Source organism: Saccopteryx leptura, chromosome 2 (assembly GCF_036850995.1).
Source record: "Saccopteryx leptura isolate mSacLep1 chromosome 2, mSacLep1_pri_phased_curated, whole genome shotgun sequence".
Lineage (NCBI taxonomy): Eukaryota > Metazoa > Chordata > Mammalia > Chiroptera > Emballonuridae > Saccopteryx > Saccopteryx leptura.
In genome coordinates this window covers 305,869,459-305,892,491 of record NC_089504.1, presented here as the reverse complement: position 1 = coordinate 305,892,491, position 23,033 = coordinate 305,869,459, and the positions used below count along the sequence as shown (strand labels likewise).

The 23,033-nt window shown below is 45.5% G+C and overlaps 1 protein-coding gene across 2 annotated transcripts; it reads right to left on the bottom strand.

The window, feature by feature from the left end:
• Window positions 1-974: 974 nt before the first annotated feature.
• On the bottom strand, window positions 975-15,706 carry GARIN1B (golgi associated RAB2 interactor 1B). 2 transcript variants are annotated; one of them, XM_066366160.1, is made up of 7 exons: window positions 15,461-15,706; window positions 14,205-14,389; window positions 12,199-12,451; window positions 9,099-9,220; window positions 5,832-5,875; window positions 2,812-2,979; window positions 975-2,071 (listed from the first exon to the last, which is right to left on the bottom strand). In XM_066366160.1, the coding sequence occupies exons 1-7, from the start codon at window positions 15,704-15,706 to the stop codon at window positions 2,058-2,060; spliced, it is 1,032 nt and encodes a 343-aa protein (XP_066222257.1). In that variant the 3' UTR covers window positions 975-2,057. The 2 variants fall into 2 exon arrangements, with proteins under 2 accessions (XP_066222257.1, XP_066222258.1); XM_066366161.1 differs by having other exon boundaries at window positions 5,832-5,869.
• Window positions 15,707-23,033: the final 7,327 nt, after the last annotated feature.

The window sequence follows — 23,033 nt, the reverse complement described above, 5'->3', positions numbered from 1 at the left end:
AGCAAGTTTTGAAGGATAATATTGAGAAATTAGTTTTAGATATGTTAAGATGCCTATCAGATGTTCAAATGGAAATTTCGAATAAGCAGCTGAATACGTATCTTTGGAGTTCACAGTGGTCTGGACTAGAGATATAAATTTGGGAGTAATTGGTACATATATGTTTGGATGTCCTGGGTTTGATTTCTGATCAGGGCACACAGGAGAAGTGACCATCTCCTTCTCCCCTCCCCCTCCCTCTTCTCCCTTTTCCCCTCCCACAGCCAGTGGCTCGATTGGTTCAAGCATGGCCTCCAGGAATTGAGGATAGCTCCACTGAAGCACATCAGCCTCAGGCACTAAAAATGGCTCGATACTCGAACATCAGCCTCAGATGGGGTTGCCAGGTGTATTCTGGTCAGGGTGCATTTGGGAGTCTGCCTCACTCTCTCCCCTTCTCTCTCCTAAAATAATAATAAATAATAATGATTCATCATGGAATCAACGCTGGAGGTGAGAGGAATGAGGACATGATGAAAGTGAGAGACAGTGAAAACCCAGAGGGAGTTATAGATTGTAGGATTGGGCTGAAAGATTACTGAACTGAGGGGGAAAGATAGGGGATGATATAGCTGGAGAATGGGAATGATGGATCGGGGAAGAGTTATTGACAAACTCTAGGGTAAAATCAGGGGAACCAGTGGCTGAGGAGCAGGGAGGATGGAACCACTGGGCAGCAGTGCAAGGAACAGTGACCATGGGAAGAATCATCTATGTGAATATCGAAATCACCAAGAATTAGAATCTGACTCATTCTTAGAAAGAGTGACAGTGATCTAGGAGCTCACTTCTTAGCCTTCTAACAATTTCACTCTGAAAACCACTTCAGTGAAGAAAAAGATCCTCCTAGGAAATCTCAAGTCAAAGCAAGACGTCCAAAAACACTTTCCAATTGGAAGACTGGGCAGCCATTCTGAAATACTCATAGTCTGGTTTTTATTTAGTGTGAAATACTGCACATTTTCAAAAGAGGCTGGTCCATGGGCCATTTGACAGACACTCCTTAATGACTCTCTTGATCTATAATTATGAAGCTCTAATTATACCTGTGCTTTGAGCATATATGTCTTCTGTTTAGAATCGATAACTTAATAAGCACTAACAAGGGTGATGACATTTCAAGGGTGTGTCATATGCAAAAGAAATTGAGCCAGTGTTTGTAGGGCTGGGACATTAGGCAATTGAGCAGGTCTGAACAAAAAGGAGAGATTTCCCCTCTCGCACACACCTTGTCTTGTAGGACCTTTGTGCAGTCTGAAACCCAAACGTGCACTTGGAACACAACGGGGGCCAGGCTAGCGAGTCCAAGCGAAGAAATGGGCTAAGGAAGAAGGTCCAAAACTTGAATCAGAAAAGAGGGACTCACAAGAAAGACTGGCAGGAAGAGAAATGGAGAGGTTCTTGACTAGAATTCATATCTGACCCCTCATTACTTGTCCAGAGGAGTCTGAGCCAAGAAGAAAACATTTCTTTTTCAGTATATGGCCTTACTTTCAAGTTTTAAATTAGATAAATAAAAGCTTGCTGAGGCATCTCCCAGAGATGTGTTTCTTCTCTTGTTCCTCTTGAACTTCTCTGTCAAGTCTCTTCTGGTGCCTTCTCTCACCACCTCTCTGTGTCTCACTCCTTCACTGGCTTCCTCCCTCCATGTTCCTCGTCACCTCCATTTTTTTCTCCTCTGGTCCTGCTGCCCTTTCCTTCCTCCCGTCTCTCTGTCTTGGATCTTCGGAGGGCGTATCTTCCTGTGCCTGCCTGATGGGAGAGTGGAGGTGAAGGGTGGTGATGTGTGGGGGCGAGATCATGAAGTGACAGGCTGGAACAATGCTTCTCAACCGGAAGCCATCCTCCCAGATGGGCCTCCAAGGAAAAGCGATGCTACCAGCGTGAGATGATTCTCGTTTTTCCTTAGTCACAGTTTCCTCCTTCTCTCCATCCAGATAGAGTCCCTCAGAAAATTGAAGGCTGCGGAGTAGTGTTGGTGAGGGCTGCTTAGATCCTTCCCAGTGTGGAAGGGTGGCTCAGATAGAATTTCCTGTTAGTTTAAAACAGAAGAATATCCAGTAAGATATAACATGCCTAAAAGGGTCATCTGTAGGTGCAACGATACTTGTGTTATTAATTTTTTAAATGGCCAACTATTAATAACAAGGATCTTGTAAGAGTTAGTGGTTTATTAATAATATTTTACTTTAGAAAACTTAAACCGCTCTACCTGTCTCTGGTCAGACAGAGGCACATAGGAAGTAGTTAACGAATGTTTGCGGAAGGAATGCATGGCTGGCTGGCTGGGTCTGGGAGCATGGAGATAAGGGCTGGAGATAAGGACCAGGAAGGTTGACCCCCTCCTCCCCACCTCTGCTGGCCTAGCTCATTCTCACTTCAGCAGCTGGTTGGGGCTCCCCAAGAGCTCTGGAAGGAAAAAGGGAGAGTTAGCCCTCCCTTCTCAAAGGAAGAGCCCAGGCAGAGGCAGCCTTCACATCTCCAACCAGCAGAGAAAGCAGCCCTAGTGACAACAGTGTCATCCTAGTGGCTGTCCCCTTAAAGGCACTTTGTAGGAACTCCCAAGGGCCCCTGGGGGCTCCTGAGGTGCCATAATTAGAGTCTCACTCAGCACAGTTGGAGGTAAAGAAGAACAGGGCAAGAGAAAAAGGGCTCAGGGGGTTGTGACTGGCACCCCCAACTCCGGACTGGACCGCAGGATCTGAACCCATGCCTGAGGTCAAACTCCAGCTCTACCCCGCGGAGGCCGCCAGACTAATCCCATGACCGTACCTAGGAACAGGGCCAGCTGGGGCCTCGTGGAGGCTGCCAAAGTGCTGAGGAGGGAGAGGGGCTGTAGCCTAGAGGGGTTCTCTCTCTCCCACTCTCCGCAGGTGAAGGAATTCCTCCAACTGAGGTCGCAGGTGCAAGGGATGCTGTCTTCACTGGAAGTGCCTTTTTCTAGGTCAAAAAGGGAATTAATTTGTTTGTACTTAGTTCACAGAACAGGCTCACAGATTATGGCCAACATTTGTGGAGTGCTTATTATGAGTCATGCACTATTCCAAACAATTAAGTACATTCATGCGCATTCAAACCTCACAACTACCCTGAGAGGTCAATACTGCCACAGTCCCATTCTACAGATGAGGACTCTGAGGCCCAGTGAGGTTAAGTTACTTACCCATGCCCACGTAATGAGAAGGCAGAGCCAGGATTCAAAGCCAGGCAGCCTGGCTCCGGAGCCCGTGTTTTTACTACTACATCATGTGAACAAGGCAATGCCAATAAAAGGAGGGAAGCTACGTGGCCCGGAGAGGTTAACTGAGTGAAGTTTCCCAGGAGACTCAGCTAGCTGAACTGGCAATGGCCTTGAACCCAGATGCCTTACACCAGAGCCTGTTCTTGGTCCACTTGGCCTCGGCTACTCAGGGGATGGCTCGCAGCCCAGCAGTTTTGGCACCACCAGGGAGCATGTTAGAAATACAGTTTCAAGGGAACACTTTGTAACCTATACAGACGTTTATCCACTATGCTATAGACCTGAAACTAATATGATAGTGTTGAATGCAAAATGTAATTAAAATTTTTTTAAGAAAAAAAATGTGCAGTGTTAGGTTCACCCAGAACCCCTGAATCAGATTCTGCATTTTGACAAGACCCCCGGTCTGCACGTTCAAGTTCAGGAAGCAGTCCAGGAGGTCACGCCACCTGCTGCTGGGGAGGTAAGTTCAGCCACATGGGTAAGCTCTGGGATGCTGGGTTTTTCAAATGTAGCTCTTTTTCTCTTTTCCTTCAAAAGTTTCAACAGGCTGGGGTGTGACTGTCCTTCTGACTGAAACGGTACACTATGTGGCCCAAAGAGAAAATGGGGTTTTTCAGCTCCCAGGAAAGGGAAAGGTCTGAGGAGAGTCCAGGATGATTAATCAACCTGGGACATCTTGGGAGTTGTTTCTGTGACACCAGATACCCTATGACTCTGAAAATCTAGCCATTCTCTGAAGTCCCCAAAATATATGAATATATTTGAAATAATCTCTATTTCTGTTTTCCTCAGACCTGACCTCATGGTGTGTGTGTGTTAATGTGAATGTATGTATAAAAACAGAAATGGATGTTTATTCTATTGTCAGTTATACATCATGACAAAGCCTCACAGACTTGGAGAACATGTGGGCCAGCGTCAGCTCCGTTCACCGCTTAGAGCTGGGGCTGGGAACTGGCAGCCTCCAGGCTGAATTGGCCTGTAGATATGTTTTGTTTGCCCACTAAATGTTGACCTATACTGTACTTTAATATTTTATGGCGGGGGGGGGGGGGAGACACGTCACATAAAAACCCAGCTTTTTGGCATCTCTTGAAAAATCAGAGTTTCTGCAATAGCAGACCTGTGTTCTAACACGGAAACAATTCATTGAAGCTTTAATTGAAACTTTCACTCCCTCAATGCCACTGTCCCTGCCATTTCTTATTGTCTCCTTATCGCTGAAACCAAGTGTCAGCCCAGCTGTTGTTCTTCTTATGATAGAATTAAGAGAAAACTCAAGCATTTCTTAGATTCATACCATGTAGACTCTTTCCCCATTCATACCACTATAGACAGTTGAGTTTGTGATCCCTGGTTTGGATGAAAATGGGCAGTATTGGGACCTACATACTCCTCTTAATTTTCTAAATATAACATGAAACCTCCTCCTGAGCCAATTTGGAGGAATAATTTATTAGCAGCATAGTGCCCAGATCTTGACTGAACTCCTACTGTGTTCCCAGCCTGGTGCTTGCCACTGTGGGTGATTCAGAGACACACACACACAAATTTAGTATCGGTTGATGAAATGAGATAGAAACTTATGAAACATTTAAGGAATAATGTAAGAGAGGTTATGACCAAGAAAGATTCATCTGGGCAGAAAGGTGTTGTGAGGCATACTGTAAAGGCAGGTAGGATTTAGAGTAGTACATCAGGGGAGTGGGAGAGGGGGGGTGAATAAGGCATAGGAAAGGACAGCCAACGTGTGTCTAGAGCAGCCTTGGGCTGGAGAAGGCGATGAGGCAGAGGGCACCTAAATGAGGTGGAGAAAGTGACCAGATGAGATGGGTAAAAGAGGGGGGAGCTCATGTAGAGTCATGTTTGCCAAAATGAGTCAATTTGGGGTCAACCAGAACCTGGAAACAAGTGAGGAGCCAGCTGCTGTTCCCAGAATGCCTGACTCATCCCCTGCCACCCGCCCCCTTGTCCTCATCCTCTGTGACTTGGCTTAGACCCTAGACCTCTCGGACAGTTTCTTGGGAGAAGTGAGGCACCTCTGTCTTTGTGCCCCTGGAGGACCCAGACGTGAGCTTGGAATGCTGCCTGGAAGAGGTTTTATACTTTGGGGATTTACTCATCTGACAGCCAAATTCTACACCTCTTGAAGGAGTACTGTGTCTTTTTCTTCATTGGGATTCCAAAGCCTTCAACAGTGTTTGGCACTGACCAAGTGAGTGCTCAGGGCATGTTTCTGAATGAGGAAATGAATGAGTGAGTGGGCAGATTTCTGAAGTAGTCCAGGCAAGAGGTGACAGGGTGGGCTAGGGTAAGATTTGTGGGGGTGGACATGAAGTAAAAGTGTATGAAACATTTCAAAGAAAGAAACTGGTAGGATTTGATGCCAACTTGACTATGGTGACCAAAGAGCCTAGAAGATCTCAAACTAAGGTATGGCAGGACGAACTGACATCTGGGAAAGCTGGGGTCGGAGCTGGAGCGGCTCCCATTCCTACAGCTGCAGGGCAGAAGGGGCTCCGAGACACAGGTGCTGCACCCTGTTTACCTGAGATGTCCTTCTTGGGCTTGGTCTTTTTGTTGCTCCTGGAACTCCAGCCATTTCAGGATCAGGGAAATAAAGGTCAAAAGAACAACAACAAAAAAAAATAAATCATGAAAGTCTCATTTTAAATCTTGTTTCTGGTTATATTTTTCCCGACACTAAAGCTTTTAAGGCGGACAGAAACCTGAGAAAGGCCAGCTGTGGCTCTATGGGGTGGGTGTGGGGGAGGTGGGACGGGGAGGGGTGGTGGGGAGCAGAACCCGTGTGCCGATTTTACTGAAGCGCAGTGGGTGTGGCTCCATCTGCTCCATCCTGTGTCTCAGCCATTTATTTTATTTGTTGTAAGTGGCATATTGTTGCCAACATGCAAAAACTTTTATGATTGCAACCAGACTAGAGACTGCCTGAATGAGGAGAAAAGTCAGGGCTTTATTCTGGGGGAGTAAAGACAAGACACTAAACATGTACAAAGCAATTCTTGAGATAACAGTAGAGTAAACTAAATTTTCTGTTTCTCACATCCCTCTGGTCTGTTTTGTACGTGACAGCCCAGACTGGGTTGCTGTAGCTTCCTGACTGGTCTCTCCACTCCTACTCCCCCTCTCTCCATAGCGACTGTCACTACAACAGCCAGCACAGCCTTTTCCACATGTAAATTGGATCATGTTACTTCCCAGCTAAAATTGGCGCTCAGGCTTCCATTACACTTAAAGTCTAAATTTATTTGCATGGTTTCCCAGGTCTTGCCTGGCTCGGTCCCTGCCACGTCTACTGATGTCCTTCCATTCCCACCCCTTTTCCCACACTGGCTTTCCTTCCCTTTCTCCAAACTCACCAAGATTCTTCCTCAAGGTGAAGCCTCACTCTTACACTCATTTGCTTCCTTAACCCACATAAGGTTCTTTACCCTTTATCTGGCTAGTTGCCCATTTCTCCTTTAGGTTCTAGGCTCCTCTGGCCTTCTGGAAATATTCAAAGCTGTCTGTGCCAGAGAGTGCCAATAGGCCCCCAGGATTTCTTCTTTCCTTCTGTCTTGAGGGCAAGAAACTAATTCTGTGTTGGCCACATGCAGGGTAGAGAATGCATTTCCCAGCCTCCCTTGCAGCTAGGTGTGGTCATATGACTGAATTGTGGCCAATGAATATAAACAGAAGCCATCTTTCAAATGGTTATTTTAAAATTTAAATTTTTTTAATATTTTGAGATAAAATGTTACTTCAACATATCTCATTCTGTTAGATTCCAGCACTCCCAGCTCAGCAGTACATCTTACCCACAAAATTTCTTAATTATAGATTTCTACATGATATGCAGAATGACAACCTCACTATAAATTCTTTAACAGCAGCCAACTAACCAGTTTTTTCTTGTGTTAATACTTTTCTACTTCCAGCCCAAAGCAGACTGAATAATACAAGGTAATGCTTATTGAGGGTTTACTTAAATCTGCCACTAGATCTACTAAGGAGTATGTCAAGCACTTCAAGCTTTTGAGCTCACTTAATCCTAACAATATCATGATGAGGTTGGACAATCATAATTTCCATTTACAGACCTGAAGACTGAGGCCTAGAAGGTTAAGCAATGACCATGGGCTCACAGTGACTCGGGCACCGTTCTCTGTGGTTTTCAGTTTACAGTCAACACTCCAAAAGAAACTTTTCTTCTTGTTGTCTGTCTCTGAACTGCTGGTCTCTGTTGTGATGAAAACCTCTTCTTTGAGGTTTCATTTTTCTCTTTCTGGTGATATTTACAGTTCATTTCTGCTCTCACTTTTTTTTTTAAAACCAGAAATCAAGTTCATTTGGACCCTGGGTCCCACTTAATCTTTGCTCTGTGGTTGTGGTGCCCAGTGATCGAAGCAACTCTCAGTTTCTGTCTCTCTCTCTCATACCAACCAGTCTTAAAACTCAAACCCGGGCTGACCAATGGTGGCACAGTGGGTAAAGTGTCAACCTGATACTCTGAAGTCACAGATGCCAAACCCAGAGGTCACTGGCTCAGAGTGTGGGCTCCTCAGTGTAGGGTTGGGGGCTTGAGCAAGAAAATAGTCCACATGATCCCAAGCTCACCAACTTGAGCCAAAGGTCTCTGTCATGAAAAGCCCAAGGTCTCCGGCTAGGGCAAGGGGACACTGGCATGGCCCTGGTCAAGGCACCTACGAAAAGCTCAATGTACAACTAAAGTGGAAGCAACTTCAAATTGATGCTTCTCTCTCTCTCTCTCTCTCTCTCTCTCTCTCTCTCACTTTCTTTTTCTCTCAAGAAACAAAAATAAAACAAAACAAAAAATTTACACTCTAAGTCATCTATACATACAGGGACATTTCCTCAGGCATGGAGAAAAAGGCCTGCACAATGGAGCTTTCCAGACAGATTATCCATTGAGAAAATGGCCAGACATGCTCCATGAGGTCCAAGCAGAAGCAAAGTAATTAAGTCAAGGAACCAAAGGAATAGACAGTGTTTTAAACAATGTTTTGTTTGTTTCTCTGTAGGACTATGAACTGGATTAGAAATTAGATTTTGCTTTTTCACCTGCATTACTTATTCTTTAAAAAAAAAAAATATTCCCTGGCCGGTTGGCTCAGTGGTAGAGCGTTGGCCTGGCGTGCGGAAGTCCCGGGTTTGATTCCCGGCCAGGGCACACAGGAGAAGCACCCATCTGCTTCTCCACCCCTCCCCCTCTCCTTCCTCTCTGTCTCTCTCTTCAGCCAAGGCTCCATTGGAGCAAAAGATGGCCCGGGCGCTGGGATGGCTCCATGGCCTGTGCCTCAGGCGCTAGAGTGGCTCTGGTCGCAACAGAGCGATGCCCCGGATGGGCAGAGCATCACCCCCTGGTGGGCGTGCTGGGTGGATCCTGGTCAGGCGCATGCGGGAGTCTGTCTGACTGCCTCCCTATTTCCAACTTCAGAAAAATACAAAAAAACAAAAAATTTTTTTGCTCTATTAGCCTCTGCTTGTGAATTCTAATATATTTGTTTTTTTTCTTTTTATACTAACTCATTCTTATTAGACTGTTACTTTTAATTTTTTATCAAGTTTTTCCTCTGAAATCAAGTGTGCTATGATTGCTACATGGAGAAAGGGACTAGGCAAAGAGAACTGGGGAAAGGTTCCCCCACGTCAGGGGGAACACTGGATCCTGAGTAGCAGGGTTTCATGTCCCTCCCTGAGCTCATTAACCACGTTACTTGGTGATTGGCTCTTGCAGCCAGACCATCTGCCCCACAGAAAGTGACGTCAGGCTGGCCTGGTTTAAGTCATGTACCTGAACCGGTTGTGCTGGTGCAAGTCGGCAAAAATCCGAGAGAGGGCCTCATTCTCCTCCTTGGCCATCAGCTGTATGAGGCTCTCGCTGAGCTGGCAGGCTTGGGGTTTCTTCTGTACTAACTAGATGGAGGAAAAAAGGCAAAGCCCGGCAGTGAAGACCCAAGGGTCTCTGTACCTTCCGAATATCATTGTCCAGACTCTAAAGAGTTTTTCTTAATTAAATGTCAATGGTGTGCCAGGCACTGGGGATAGAGCAATGAAGACGACAGATAAAAATCCCAGCATTTGGCCCTGGCCATTTGGCTCAGTGGTAGAGCGTCGGCCTGGCGTTCGGAAGTCCCGGGTTCGATTTCCGGCCAGGGCACACAGGAGAAGTGCCCATCTGCTTCTCCACCCCTCCCCCTCTCCTTCCTCTCTGTCTCTCTCTTCCCCTCCCACAGCCAAGGCTCCATTGGAGCAAAGATGGCTTGGGTGCTGGGGATGGCTCTGTGGCCTCTGCCTCAGGCGCTAGACTGGCTCTGGTCACAATGGAGCAACACCCCAGATGGGCAGAGCATCGCCCCCTGGTGGGCATGCCGGATGGATCCCGCTCGGGCGCATGTGGGAGTCTGTCTGACTGCCTCCCTGTTTCCAGCTTCAGAAAAATACAAAAAAAAAAAAATCCCAGCATTTGGCCCTGGCCAGTTGGCTCAGTGGTAGAGCGTTGGCTCGGCGTGTGGAAGTCCCATGTTCAAATCCTGGTCAGGGCACACAGGAGAAGCGCCCATCTGCTTCTCCACCCCTCCTCCTCTCCTTCCTCTCTGTCTCTCTCTTCCCCTCCCGCAGCCAAGGCTCCCTTGGAGCAAAGTTGGCTCCGGGTGCTGAGGACGGCACCATGGCCTCTGCTTCAGGTGCTAGAATGGCTCCGGTTGCAGCGGAGCAACACCCCAGATGGGCAGAGCATCGCCCCCTGGTGGGCATGCCGGGTGGATTCCGGTCAGGCACATGCGGGAGTCTGTCTCTCTGCCTCTCCACTTCTAACTTCGGAAAAATACGAAAAAAAAAAAAAATCCCAGCATTTGGCCCTGGCCAGTTGGCTCAGTGGTAGAGCATTGGCTTGGCGTGTGGAAGTCCCATGTTCAATTACTGGTCAGGGCACACAGAAGAAGCGACCATATGCTTCTTCACTCCTCCTCTCCTCTCTCTCTCTCTCTCTCTTCTCCTCCTGCGGTCATGGTTAGAATGGTTTGAGCAAGTTGGCCCTGGATGCTGAGGATGACTCCATGACCTCACCTCAGGTGCTGAGATGGCTCGGTTGCTGAGCAACAGAGTGGGGCCCCTAGATGGGCAGAGCATCACCCCCTGGTAAGCTTGCCAGGTGGATCCCGGTTGGGGTGCATGTAGGAGTCTGTCTCTCTGCCTCTCTGCCTCTCACTTCATTAAAAAAAAAATCCATGGACTTGATGCCATAGCTCAAGTCAGTCTTACATCACACTCTAAGCAGGCATCCCCAAACTACGGCCCGCGGGCCGCATGAGGCCCCCTGAGGCCATTTATCCGGCCCCCCGCCGCACTTCTGGAAGGGGCACCTCTTTCATTGGTGGTCAGTGAGAGGAGCACTGTATGTGGCGGCCCTCCAACGGTCTGAGGGACAGTGAACTGGCTCTCTGTGTAAAAAGTTTGGGGACCCCTGCAAGCCTGGGCTGAAAAGGCCCAGGTGGCTTCACTGGTGAGTGAATTCCATTAACTATGTACTTAAAGGATAATACCAATTCTTCATAAATCCAGGAAATAGAGGTAGAAGAAACACTTCCCAAATCATTCAGTGAAGCTAGTACTACCTTAATATCAAAAGTCAGGATAGTGCATGAAAACTATGGACCACTATTTCTAATGTACACAGATGTGAAATACTTAACAAAACACTGCAAGTTGAATCATGTAACATAGAAAAGGCATTATACATATGCACCATGACCAAGTGGAATTTATCGCAAGAACACAAGGTTGATTAAACATCTAAAAATCAATTAATGTAACACACTATACTAATAGAATAAAGAGCAAACCGCTTGACCATCTCAATAGATGCAGAAAAAACATCTGACAAAATTCATTACCCATTTCTGATTTAAAAAAAAAACTCAATAAATAAGAAATAAAAGGGAATTTCCTCAACTTGATAAAGGGCATCTATTGATACAAAAATCCCTGTTAGGCCTGGCCTGTGGGGGCGCAGTGGCTAGAGTGTTGCCCTGGAACATTCAGGTCGCCGCAGCCGGGTTAAGGCACATACAAAAAGCAAGCAGTGAGCAACTAAGTGGAAAAACAGAAAGACTGATGCATTGATGATAGTAATGTTTTAAAATGGTGTAGCCAGTTTGCAAACAGTTTGCTAGTTTCAAGATCAGCTTAATACATGACCCAGCAATTTCCTTCCTTGGAATCTACCCATGACAAATGGAAACCATGTCTACACAAATGTTCACAGCAGCATTATTCATATTAGCTAAAAATGAAACTTTCCAAATGTCTATCAACTGCTGAATGGATAAACACAATGTAGCATATCTATACAATGGAATACTACTCAGCAACTTAAAGGAATAAATTATCGATAGCCTGTGACTCTGATTGATAGCCCTTTACTCTGCCCGAGCTGGTACCATGCTATGATACAAGTGAACCTGAAAAAATGACATTGGGTAAAAAAACAAAACAAAACAAAACAAAAAAACCCAAGACACAAAAGACTACATATTGTAGGTTTTTTTAATATAAAATGTTTAAGAAATATGAATTTATATAGACTGGAAACAGACCAATGGCTGCCTATGGCAGGAAATAGGAATAGGGAATGATGGCAATTGGGTACAAGGGAATTTTTTAAGGGTGATGGAAATGCTCTAAAACTGGATTGTAGTGATGGTTGCACAACTCTATACATTTACTGGAAGTGTTGAACTATACACTTACAATGGGTGACTCTTCCAGTTGGTTGTACATTATACTTCAATAAAAGGCAGGGATCATCTTCACACGGTGTTCACATACCAACCCACCTAAACTCTACCCCTCAGCTCTGGCCTTGGCTGGAGGTGGCGATGGTGCCCCCTTACCTCAGAGTCTCTTGAGGGGCTGCAGATCTTACTGGGCACCAGACAATGAGTGACAAGAATCCTAGGGTCTTTGGTGGTGAAGGACAGGCCCTTCTGCAGAATTTGAACAAGTCGGATCCAGCAGTGGAAGACGGTCTCGGGATGGTCAGAGTGGAGTCTTAGATAGTAGATCTTCTCTGTGACCGTCCTCAACCGCAGGATGCGCTGCAGCTGGTCACAGACTTGGAGCTCCACAAACTTCAACGGGAAAATCCTGGAGGTAGGAGAGAAGACACACATTGACAACCCCATTACTTCTGGTCCAACCCTGTCTTCGTTAAACTGAGGAGTGTCTCCTTCAAGGCTTGTGGGGGGGGGGGGGGGTAGAAACGAGTGCTTAGCAGAATAGTGCTCAAACTTTAGGGAGAGTCTATTCACCCTGAAAGCTTGTTTAAAATGCAACCATCTGGGCCCTGGCCGGTTGGCTCAGCGGTAGAGCGTCGGCCTGGCGTGCGGGGGACCCAGGTTCGATTCCCGGCCAGGGCACATAGGAGAAGCGCCCATTTGCTTCTCCACCCCCCCCTCCTTCCTCTCTGTCTCTCTCTTCCCCTCCCGCAGCCAAGGCTCCATTGGAGCAAAGATGGCCCGGGCGCTGGGGATGGCTCCTTGGCCTCTGCCCCAGGCGCTAGAGTGGCTCTGGTCTCAGCAGAGTGACCCCCCCCCCCGGATGGGCAGAGCATCGCCCCCTGGTGGGCAGAGCCTCGCCCCTGGTGGGCGTGCCGTGTGGATCCCAGTCGGGCGCATGCGGGAGTCTGTCTGACTGTCTCTCCCCGTTTCCAGCTTCTGAAAAATACAAAAAATAAATAAATAAATAAAATAAAAATAAAAATAAAATAAAATAAAATGCAACCATCTGAAGCTACTCCTCAGAATCTTTAGGTCTGGGGTGTGTCTCTGAAACCTGCATTTTAACCTCCGCCCATCCTGCCATAATTTTCATGCTGGTGTCCCAGGATCTTGCTTGAGAGAGACAGCCTAGGGGTGAGGTAGCTGCGGTCAAAGGGTTTTTCAGTTGCCTTCTTGATAGCACAAAGGGAGCTCCCCTCCTCTGCCAGAGTTGGCTCCACTGTCCAGCTTGTCCAGTCATTGACACTATTGCCTCAGTTTCTCTTCCCAAAGGAGCTAGGGTTTGGGGAGCTGGCTTTAAGTTGAGGAGTAGTCAGTGGGGGCTGGACTGTACTTGCTATAATGAAACATAATGGAGATGCTGATCACTGAGTCAATAAGAAGACGTGAAGGGTTTACCCGGATTTCTGGAAAATTCTAGAGATTCTTGAATATTGTACAGATTACCTGAAGAGACCTAAACATTAAGTAGGGCTGTTTCATCTTAGACAAGCATAATGTCACTACATGTTATGGTTCTAATGACATCTAGTTCCACTCATTTCATTGGTAGGAAAACTGAGATGTAGCAAGTAACTTACCACTCAAGCATGATATGCGTCTCTTTAGTTGTATACCAACCTGAGCTCCTTCTGCTGGGTTGCACTGCTGCCTTGTGCCTTGGCAGAGATTCACTAAGAATTCGGTGTGGGGGAAGTGCAGCAAGAAGAAAAAGGAGCGTGTAGACTGGATCCCCATCCCTGTCCATACAATGCCTCCCTTCACCCCACATGACCAAGATGCTTCCAGTGTGCCCCCTGCCTCAGGTTACTGTTGTCTAAAAAGATTAATGTCACTGCTGATGACTTCTCTGCTTTCTCCCACCTTGAGTTTAGTCACAAATCAGCCTTTGCGTTGGCCAGGTTAAGAGCAGCATTGTCTCGATATACCAAGATTGTGGGTTCGTTCCCAGGTCAGAGCATGCACAAGAATGTATAAATGGAACAACAAATTGATGTTTCTCTCTCTCTCTAACAAAATCAATTAAAACACACATACACACACACACACACACACACACACACGTGCACACATACACACGCTCCCCCCGCTAGCCCTGCATTCCCATGGGTGCTGCTTACCTCTTCAGGATGATGTTTGGGGCTCTAGATGGTCTGTTCCATGTCTGGCTCTGCCCCTGGCACCATCTGACTCTGGCCATGAGGAGGATGTTGGGAAGGGGCAGGCAGGGCACAGAGGAGGTCACCCCAAGGGCCATGGTGTAGGAGGCTTTGTAGATGTCAATCCAGTTCCTGCCCCTTTTAACCTGCAAAACAGCCCATGGGCAGAGCCTGAGCATTTGGCAGAAGCAGCAGCATGGCTTCAGCTGAGAGGTTCTCACCTTTGGCAATATTCACACTGCGGGCAGGGTAATTCTTTGTTGGGCTGGGGGCTGTCCTGTGCCTTCTAAGAAGTTTAGCAGCATCCTTGCCCTTTACTCAAGATGCCAATAGCGCTGCCCTCTACCCCGGCCAAGCTGTGACAACCAAAAAATATCTCCGGACACTGGTAAGTGTCCCCTGGTTTTGGAAGGGAAAATCATAGCCACGAACCACAGTTTTAACTTAGATTGGTTAACAACTGTCAGAGTATTTACACTACCCACTGTTAGCAGCTGCCCACATGAACTATGACCCAGGAGTTCCCTGGCATGTGTCACATTTCCGTGAATCCTCCCTAGACTGTTTCCTGGCTTTTCTTAGAAAAACACCCTTTCACCCTTCTTTGAGGGGCCCTTGCACTGCAAGGTCCCTTGCAACTCCTGAGGTCTGTGAGCCCGGGCCGGGGCATAAGAATGCACTGGAGGCCCCTGTACTAAGGTCTTTGCCTCCCATGATTGCGTATAATCCTCCTGTCAGCCCAACGCCTTTCACATCAGAAGACACTGCGGTTCAGGGTATCCAGGTCACTTGCACAGTGATACCCCCTGATGAGAAAGCAGTGGACTGCACTGTGCCCAGATCTCTTTGGGGGTCCAGCTTCTGCTTTCTCACAAATCGGCATTTCTGTTCCAAACCCTCAAAGGGCGTCTAGTTTCACTGCCTCTCTGATCGTCCGCTTTGGGCTGACAGCTTGGAGGAGGAAGTGAATTGGATTCTAATACCTGGTCCTCCACTCAGAGCTGAGAGCACCTGGCCTCTCTCACTGGGGGTGACAACTACTGCAGGAGAAGCCATGCCTGGGGCTCTGCAAAGCCACGGTCAAATGGGGGTGGCTGTGACCATTCCTTGCCTCTGCTCTCACTGCACTCCATCCCGTTCCAGGGACAGGAGCTGGTCACATCTTGGGAACAGGTTTAGAAGAGTCAAGGGACGCTAGCGGAGTGACTCCGGAGTACCTGGACAAAGTTGCTTTCAAACACCACGGAGTCAGGAAACAGGTTGAATTCTGGAGAATGAACCATCTGGCAGAGCAGCCCCTCCTCCACACCCAGGTCCACTCCAGGGTTTGGTTCTCCATCCACAGGCAAGAGGCCCCTGAATTCTTCCCAGGCATCCAGGGAAGAAAAAGTTGGATAAGATCTTGTGACTTTTACTGTCTTCGATTTCCACCAAGTCTTTCTAGGTGGAACTGATGGCCACATTTCCGTACATGCTCAGGGGCTTGCTGCACATTTGTCCTGGGATCTCTCTCTCTGCTCTTTTGGCCTTAGGCAGCTGCCCAAAGCCTGGGACTGCCAATCAGCTCACAATGATGAATGGATGACGTCATGAAAAACCAGGACAAGACTGCAGGAAAGGGAAATGCAGAGGGGCCTCCCTTTTCCTCTAGGGTGCTTTGCTGGCTAGTTTGTGCCTTGACATTCTCTAGCCCTCCTTGGACCCCAAGGACATGGCTCCCCCAGAACTTTCTGAGAAGGTGGGAGCCAGGCAGAAAGCAAGAAAAGAAGGCAGTTGGGAAGCTCCTTCTGCTGCTAAGAGGAAAATACCTTCCCTGCCTTTCAATGCTCCCTTTTAATGCAACCCACTTGCCAAAGAGTTTTCAGGACTGTTTATTTAAAACCCAGCCTTCCCATGCTTTGCACAATGTGGCCCCCACACACCCTGGTGTATCTGCAATAGCTTTTTCTGGTTATGGAAGGAGTTATAGGTGCCCCTCTGTCTGCTACTGCCGGCTGGTTACTTCCACAGGCCTATGTCCCTCAGGAGGTCAAACTGAAGGAGCGGTAGAATAATTGGTTTCTTACCCAGAGGCTGGCTTAGTGGTGGTGCCAGCTGGGACGAATAGAACCCCGACAAGCAGCTCTGCTGGATCAGCAAGCCATTCCCTCTTTCAGAGTGACAGTGTCCTCATTCCTGAGCCAGAGGAAGAAAGAATCCAAGTCCCGGGGTGGCTAGAGCAGGGGCCAAGAACCAAGCCGACTGACCACTATTCAAGTCCATTTCAGGGAGAAATTGTACCCTGATTTAGACAACATTTCAGAGTTCATTAATGTATTGACCATCAAGGTCAAATGTGATCAATTTAAAAAAACAATTTGACAACAAATATATGCAATGGACAAGCTTGAAGATTTATTTTGGTATTTCAATATTAAGTCAGGTAGAAGGCTGAAAGGTCATGAGGTCAGGGGTCATCTGAGTCCATCAGCCCCCCTCATCTGGTTGTTGCTTTTTCTGTTTTCTTTTTATTTAAAAATATTTATTAGCCTGACCAGGTGGTGGCGCAGTGGATAGAGCGTCGGACTGGGATGCAGAAGGACCCAGGTTCGAGACCCCAAGGTCGCCAGCTTGAGCATGGGCTCATCTGGCTTGAGCAAAAAGCTCACCAGCTTGGACCCAGGGTTGCTGGCTCCAGCGAGGGGTTACTCGGTCTGCTGAAGGCCCGCGGTCAAGGCACATATGAGAAAGCAATCAATGAACAACTAAGAAGTCGCAACGCGCAACGAAAAACTAATGATTGATGCTTCTCATCTCTCTCCAGTCCTGTCTGTCTGTCCCTGTCTATCTCTGCCTCCGTTAAAAAAAAAAAAAAAAAAAAAATTATTAATTTTAGAATGAGAGAGAAACATTGACTTGTTGTTCTACTTATTTATGCATTTATTGGTTGGTACTTGTATGTGCCCTGACCAGGGATTGAACCTGCAGCCTTGGTGTATCAGGATGACACTCTAACCAACTGAGCTACCCAGTCACGGCTCACCTGGTCATTTCTATTGTGCTCCTGCTCGAGCACCTGTAACAGCTCCCTGGTTGGTAAAGCAACTTCTGCACCCACATTCCTCATGTTTACCATGTGGGAAAAATGCCCTCCATGCTAACATTCTCTAAAGAGGGGGTGAGAGACCACATCCTGTGGTTTACATTACCCCAGAAACGCACAGTACAAATATGATGGCAATGAATACACATGACTATGTTCTGGCAAAAAAAGATGTAGGCTCAAGTGTTAGGTGCAATTTCTGTGAGGAACTATTATAGGATGGAGGAATGCTCTCTTTCACTCCTTGCTTTTTCCTTTTGACTGGAATGCAGACTTGATGGCTGGAGCTTGAGCAGCCCTTTGGGTCATGAAGCAGGATGCTAAGGATGGTAGCATAGCAAGGGAGAAGGGCTCCAGTTCTTTGATGATCACAAGAGTAGCATACTAGTCTGAATGTGTGCCTCCTGACTTCTTTTAAGTATGAGAGAAATAAATTAGGGTTTTCTGTTATATTAAGCCAGGCTTAAAACTAGCTGATACAATTACATAAAACTATTATCTAATCTTCTGGACCAATTTTACAGGAAATGATGGTACTATTTATCAATAATACTAAGCAGTAAAGAAATTATGGTTAAGTTATGAGAAATTAGGACCCTAAGAATGACAAAAGTTTAGCTTCTGGTGAAAGTTGTATAACTATATATTCCAATAATATGAGAAACTCACTGCCTTTGTCTTCCCATGTAATTCAGTGATGTTGATGCTGCCACAATTCTTGTCTTTTGCACATTTGGTTGATGAACATTTTGGTGACAGTCTCCTAAACTGTGTTGATTGTCAGTTGGTTTGAAGCTAAAGTCACTTTGGGAAACTCAGGTATCATTTCCAAGGATTGCTCAGGAGTGAGCAGCATATCTGAGGGTCGTCAATTGGGACTGGACCCAGGTTTTGTGTTTAAAGCTTGTACAATTTTAGAGACTTTTAAAAATGAAAAGACAAGCCTGGCCAGTTGGCTCAGCAGTAGAGCATCGGCCTGGCATGTGGAAGCTGGGTTCGATTCCCGGCCAGGGCACACAGGAGAAGCGCCCATCTGTTTCTCCTCTACTTTCTTTCTATCTCTCTCTTCCCCTCCTGCAGCCAAGGCTCCATTGGAGCAAAGTTGGCCCAGGCACTGAGGATGGCTCCATGGCCTCTGCCTCAGGCGCTAGGGTGGCTCAGGTTGCAGCAGAGCAACACCCCACATGGGCAGAGCATTGCCCCCTGGTGGGCATGCCGGGTGGATCCCAGTCGGGTGCACGTGGAAGTCTGTGTCTGCACCCCCTTCTCACTTCAGAAAAATACAAAAATAATAAATAAATTAAATAAATAAATAAATTGATTATTTTTTTAAAAAAAGACAAGAGGGAAGGAAGAATTGAGAGTTGTTTAACAGGCATAGCTTTGGTTTGGAAAGAAGCCAAAGTCCCGGAAATGGGTTGTAATGATGGTTGCACAACAGTGTGAATGTATGTAATGCCACTGAACTGTAAACCTAAAAATGGTTACTATAGTACCTTTTTTATGATGTATATTTTACCACAATAAAAAATACTGTAACATAAAAGAATAAAATTTAAAGCCCTGGCTTGGTATCTCAGTTGGTTAGAGCATCATCCCAATACACAAAAGTTGTGGGTTTGATCCCCGGTAAGGGCACATATAAGAGTCAACAAATGAATGTATAAGTAAGTGGATCAACAAATCAATGTCTCTCTCTCTCTCTCTCGAATTAATAAATAAACTTAAAAATATAATAAAATTTTTTTATTTTAATTTTTTATTTTTCTAAAGTGAGAAGTGGGGAGGCAGAGAAACAGACTTCCACATGTACCCCGACTGGGATCCACCCAGCAAGCTCCCTACCAGAGTGCTCTGCCCATCTGGGGCTGTTGCTCCATTGCTTGGCAACCAAGCTATTTTAGCACCTAAAGTGAGGCCATGGAGCCATCCTCAGCTGTTGACCTGGAATGCTAAAGTTCTAGTTTTGAAACCCTGACATCACCAGCTTAAGCAATGGCTCATCAGCTTGAGTGCGGGGTCACTGGCTTGAATACAAGATCATCAAAATGATCCCAAGGTTGCTGGCTTGAGCCTAAGGCCACTGGCTTGAGCAAGGGGTCACTAACTTGGCTTGAGCCCCCTGATCAAGGCACGTATGAGAAGCAATCAATGAAGAACTAACATGCCGCAACTTTCTCATTCCTCTCTCTCTCCCTTCTTGACTCTTTCTCTCTAAAAAAATTAATTAATTAAAAAGAATAAGAAAACAAACATCATATTCTTACCTCCCAGAAAATATCACTGTAACAACCACCTATGTGTATTACCAAAATGAGATCATACTCTAAAAAATGTTTTATAACATTTTATAACCTGTTTTATTCGGCCAACATTCTTTACCGTTGTGTTTTGGTGTACTTCCATTTCATCTCCTCTGAATTCCAGGCCATATCAAAATTTCTCCAACAACTCCAACTATTATTTTTATTTTTTATTCAGTGAGAGGAGGGGAGGCAGAGAGACTGACTCCTGCATGCACCCTGAGGGGAATTCACCCAGCAAGCCCACTAGGGGGTGATGCTCTGCCCATCTGGGGCATTGCTGAGCAATGAAGCTCTTCTTAGTGCCTGAGGAGAAGGCCATGGAGCCATCCTCAGCACCTGGGGCCAACTTGCTTCAACAGAGCCATGGTTGTAGGAGGGGGAGAGAGGGAGAGAGAGAGAGAAAAAAGAGGGGGAGGAGCAAAGAAGCAGATGGGTGCTCCTCCTGTGTGCCCTGACTGGGAATTGAACCTGGGACGTCCACATGCTGGGCCAACACTCTACCACTGAGCCAACTGGATAGGGCTCCAATTATTCCTGTACATGCTTTATCCAAATCAACACCCAACCCAGGACTATGTATTCCCCCATGTTTATTTTGATCTAGTACAGTTCCTTTTTTAGGACACTTACTAGTAGAAGTGATTGAGTCAGTTGTCCTACAGAATGTCCCACCTTCCAGATTTTTCTGGCTGATTCCTTGTGGTATTTAGTTTGCTTCTTTAGCACCTATATTTCCTGTGAAACAGAAATTATATCTATAGGGCTGCTGGATACAAGTGATTATTTTTGAATTAAAATAATCACGATTTCTTAGTATGAAGCTACCATGGGATCCCAAAGAATGTCACTTAGGAAAATACATATAAAAATTCATATCAGATAAAAAAAATAAATTCAGGAAATGCCATATTTTTCGCTTCATAAGACGCACCTGATCATAAGACACACCTAGGGTTTTAAGAAGGAAAATAAGAAAAAAATATTCTGAACCAAATGGTGTGTTAAAATATTTAATAAAATACTGTATTTTTTGCTCCATAAGACGCATGGGCATTTTTCCCTCCACTTTTGGAGGGAAAAAAGTGTGTCTTATGGAGAGAAAAATAAGGTATAATAAAGTCTTCTCGTTTTTTCTACAGGGACAGAGAGAGTCAGAGAGAGGGATAGATAGAGACAGACAGACAGGAACGAAGAGAGAGATGAGAAGCATCAATCATCAGTTTTTTGTTGCGACACCTTAGTTGTTCATTGATTGCTTTCTCATATGTGCCTTGACAGTGGGCCTTCAGCAGATCGAGTAACCCCTTGCTTGAGCCAGCGACTTTGGGTCCAAGCTGGTGAGCTTTTTGCTCAAGCCAGATGAGCCCGCTCTCAAGCTGGCGACCTCGGGGTCTCCAACCTGTGTCCTCCGCATCCTAGTTTGACGCTCTATCCACTGCACCACTACCTGGTCAGCTAATAAAGTCTTTAAAAAGAGTCTTTTGTGTCCCTTCAAGAAAATTAAATACAAAAAAAAAATTAAATACAATATAGAACCCTATGAAACAAACAAACAAATCAAAGATACTAAAATTAGATGAAAAGAGATTTGGGAAGATAAGGAAAGAAATAGAAGAAAAACCCATGAAATATCTAAAAGCAACATTAGAATTCATAGGAAATAAAGTAGACATGATAGAAAACTGAGTCAGTGACATGGGTAACGGGCTTGAGCCTATCACACAGAACACAGTGAAGAAGGGCAGAGTGATGTAGGGACTGGAAGGAACGTAAGACATTTATGTTGCTCGAACAGATAGGTAGAGTCCCTGATGAAGAGGAAACAAATGGAATTGAAAAAGTAATCAAACACATAAAAGAAAAAAACCATTTCTGAAACAAAAAGACACAATTTTGCAAATGAACAGGAATCCAGGTCAACTGAGCAAAGAAGCCACTGAGACCAGAATAGGTCTTAGAAAGTTCCAAACTCTTATGATAATAAGCCCCTTACTACAGACATCCAGCTAGAAGAAGCAGACAATCTACCAAGGGGAATAATAAAATGAGACTGGCTTCAGACTCCTTTTCAGCAGTTGTAGATGGCATATAAGACAATAGAACAATGTAGAAAGAATGTTGCTGGGGAAAGGATATGACCCAATAATTCCATAAATGGCTAGAAATTTACTCAATGGTGAAGTTAGCAAAAATTATCTTTATTTTAAAACTCTAATTACATGAGAATAAATAAATCTATAAGCTGGTTTTTTGAAAAAAGGAAAATTAGATGAGCCACTAGCTAACAATTTAAATTTTAAAAAGGAAAGCATAATACATAAAATTTGAAATAAGAACACATGCAGAAGTATTGTGTTCTAGGTATAGGTATAGCATGAAGCTATATTACTCAGAATATAGTCCAGGTTGTCAAAAGACCCCAAAATACTGTGACTTAAACAAAGCAGAAGTTTGATTCTCCCTTACATAGTAGTCCAGAGCTGGTAGTGTCTCTGCCATTCTCAACATATGGCTTCTACCTCTGGGTTCCAAGGTGGCTGTTCCAGCTCCTGCCATCATGTTTGTAACCTGCCTAGTGAGAAGGGGAAAGGGAAGGCGACTGCACACGCATTCCTTTTAAGGGGCGTGGCCTGGAAATGGCATAATCATTCTTTGTTCACATCCTATTGGTCAGAATTCAGTCACATGACCACACCCAGCAACAAAAGAAGCTGGGCACTGTAGCTTTTAGCTGGGTGGCCATGAACCAATCCAAACTTTGGAATTCTATTTATTATTTAAGGATGAAGGCTATTGGTAGATAATCATCAGCCTTTGCAAAGAGGTTATGTCACAGAGACACCCTCTGGCATCCACGGTAAATACAGAATAATCTTTCTTTTCCATTTTTAAAAAAAATAATCTTGCAGGATCTTTATTACCTCTCAATACTCCTTCTGCTCATGTTAACTTCTGTTGCATTCTTCACCCTTCCCTGGATGATTAACCTTGCTTAACACTTCTTTAACCACATCTTTTGAGGCACCCCTCCCCACACTCAGCCTGCCTTTCTTCCGTTCCAGATTGTTACAAAAAGACCACCTCCAAGCTTTCGTTCTCTTACCAGGGGAAGAGCTAGCTAAACCTCAGTACTCATCTCCAGGAATAACCTTCCCTAATGATAAACAGGGCATCAGGATCTCTAAAAGACTTCTCATCAAAACGTTCATTTAGTACGTGAAACCGCTTTGATCAAACTCTTTCAAATTGCCTACAAAAATTTATGACACATATTTAACTAAAGTAACAAATACAAACCCAGCTAATTTTGAGAGGCAGTTTGTTTTTTATTTTTATTTTTATTTTTTGTATTTTTCCGAACAAAATTTCTCCAACAACTCCAACTATTATTTTTTTTTTTAT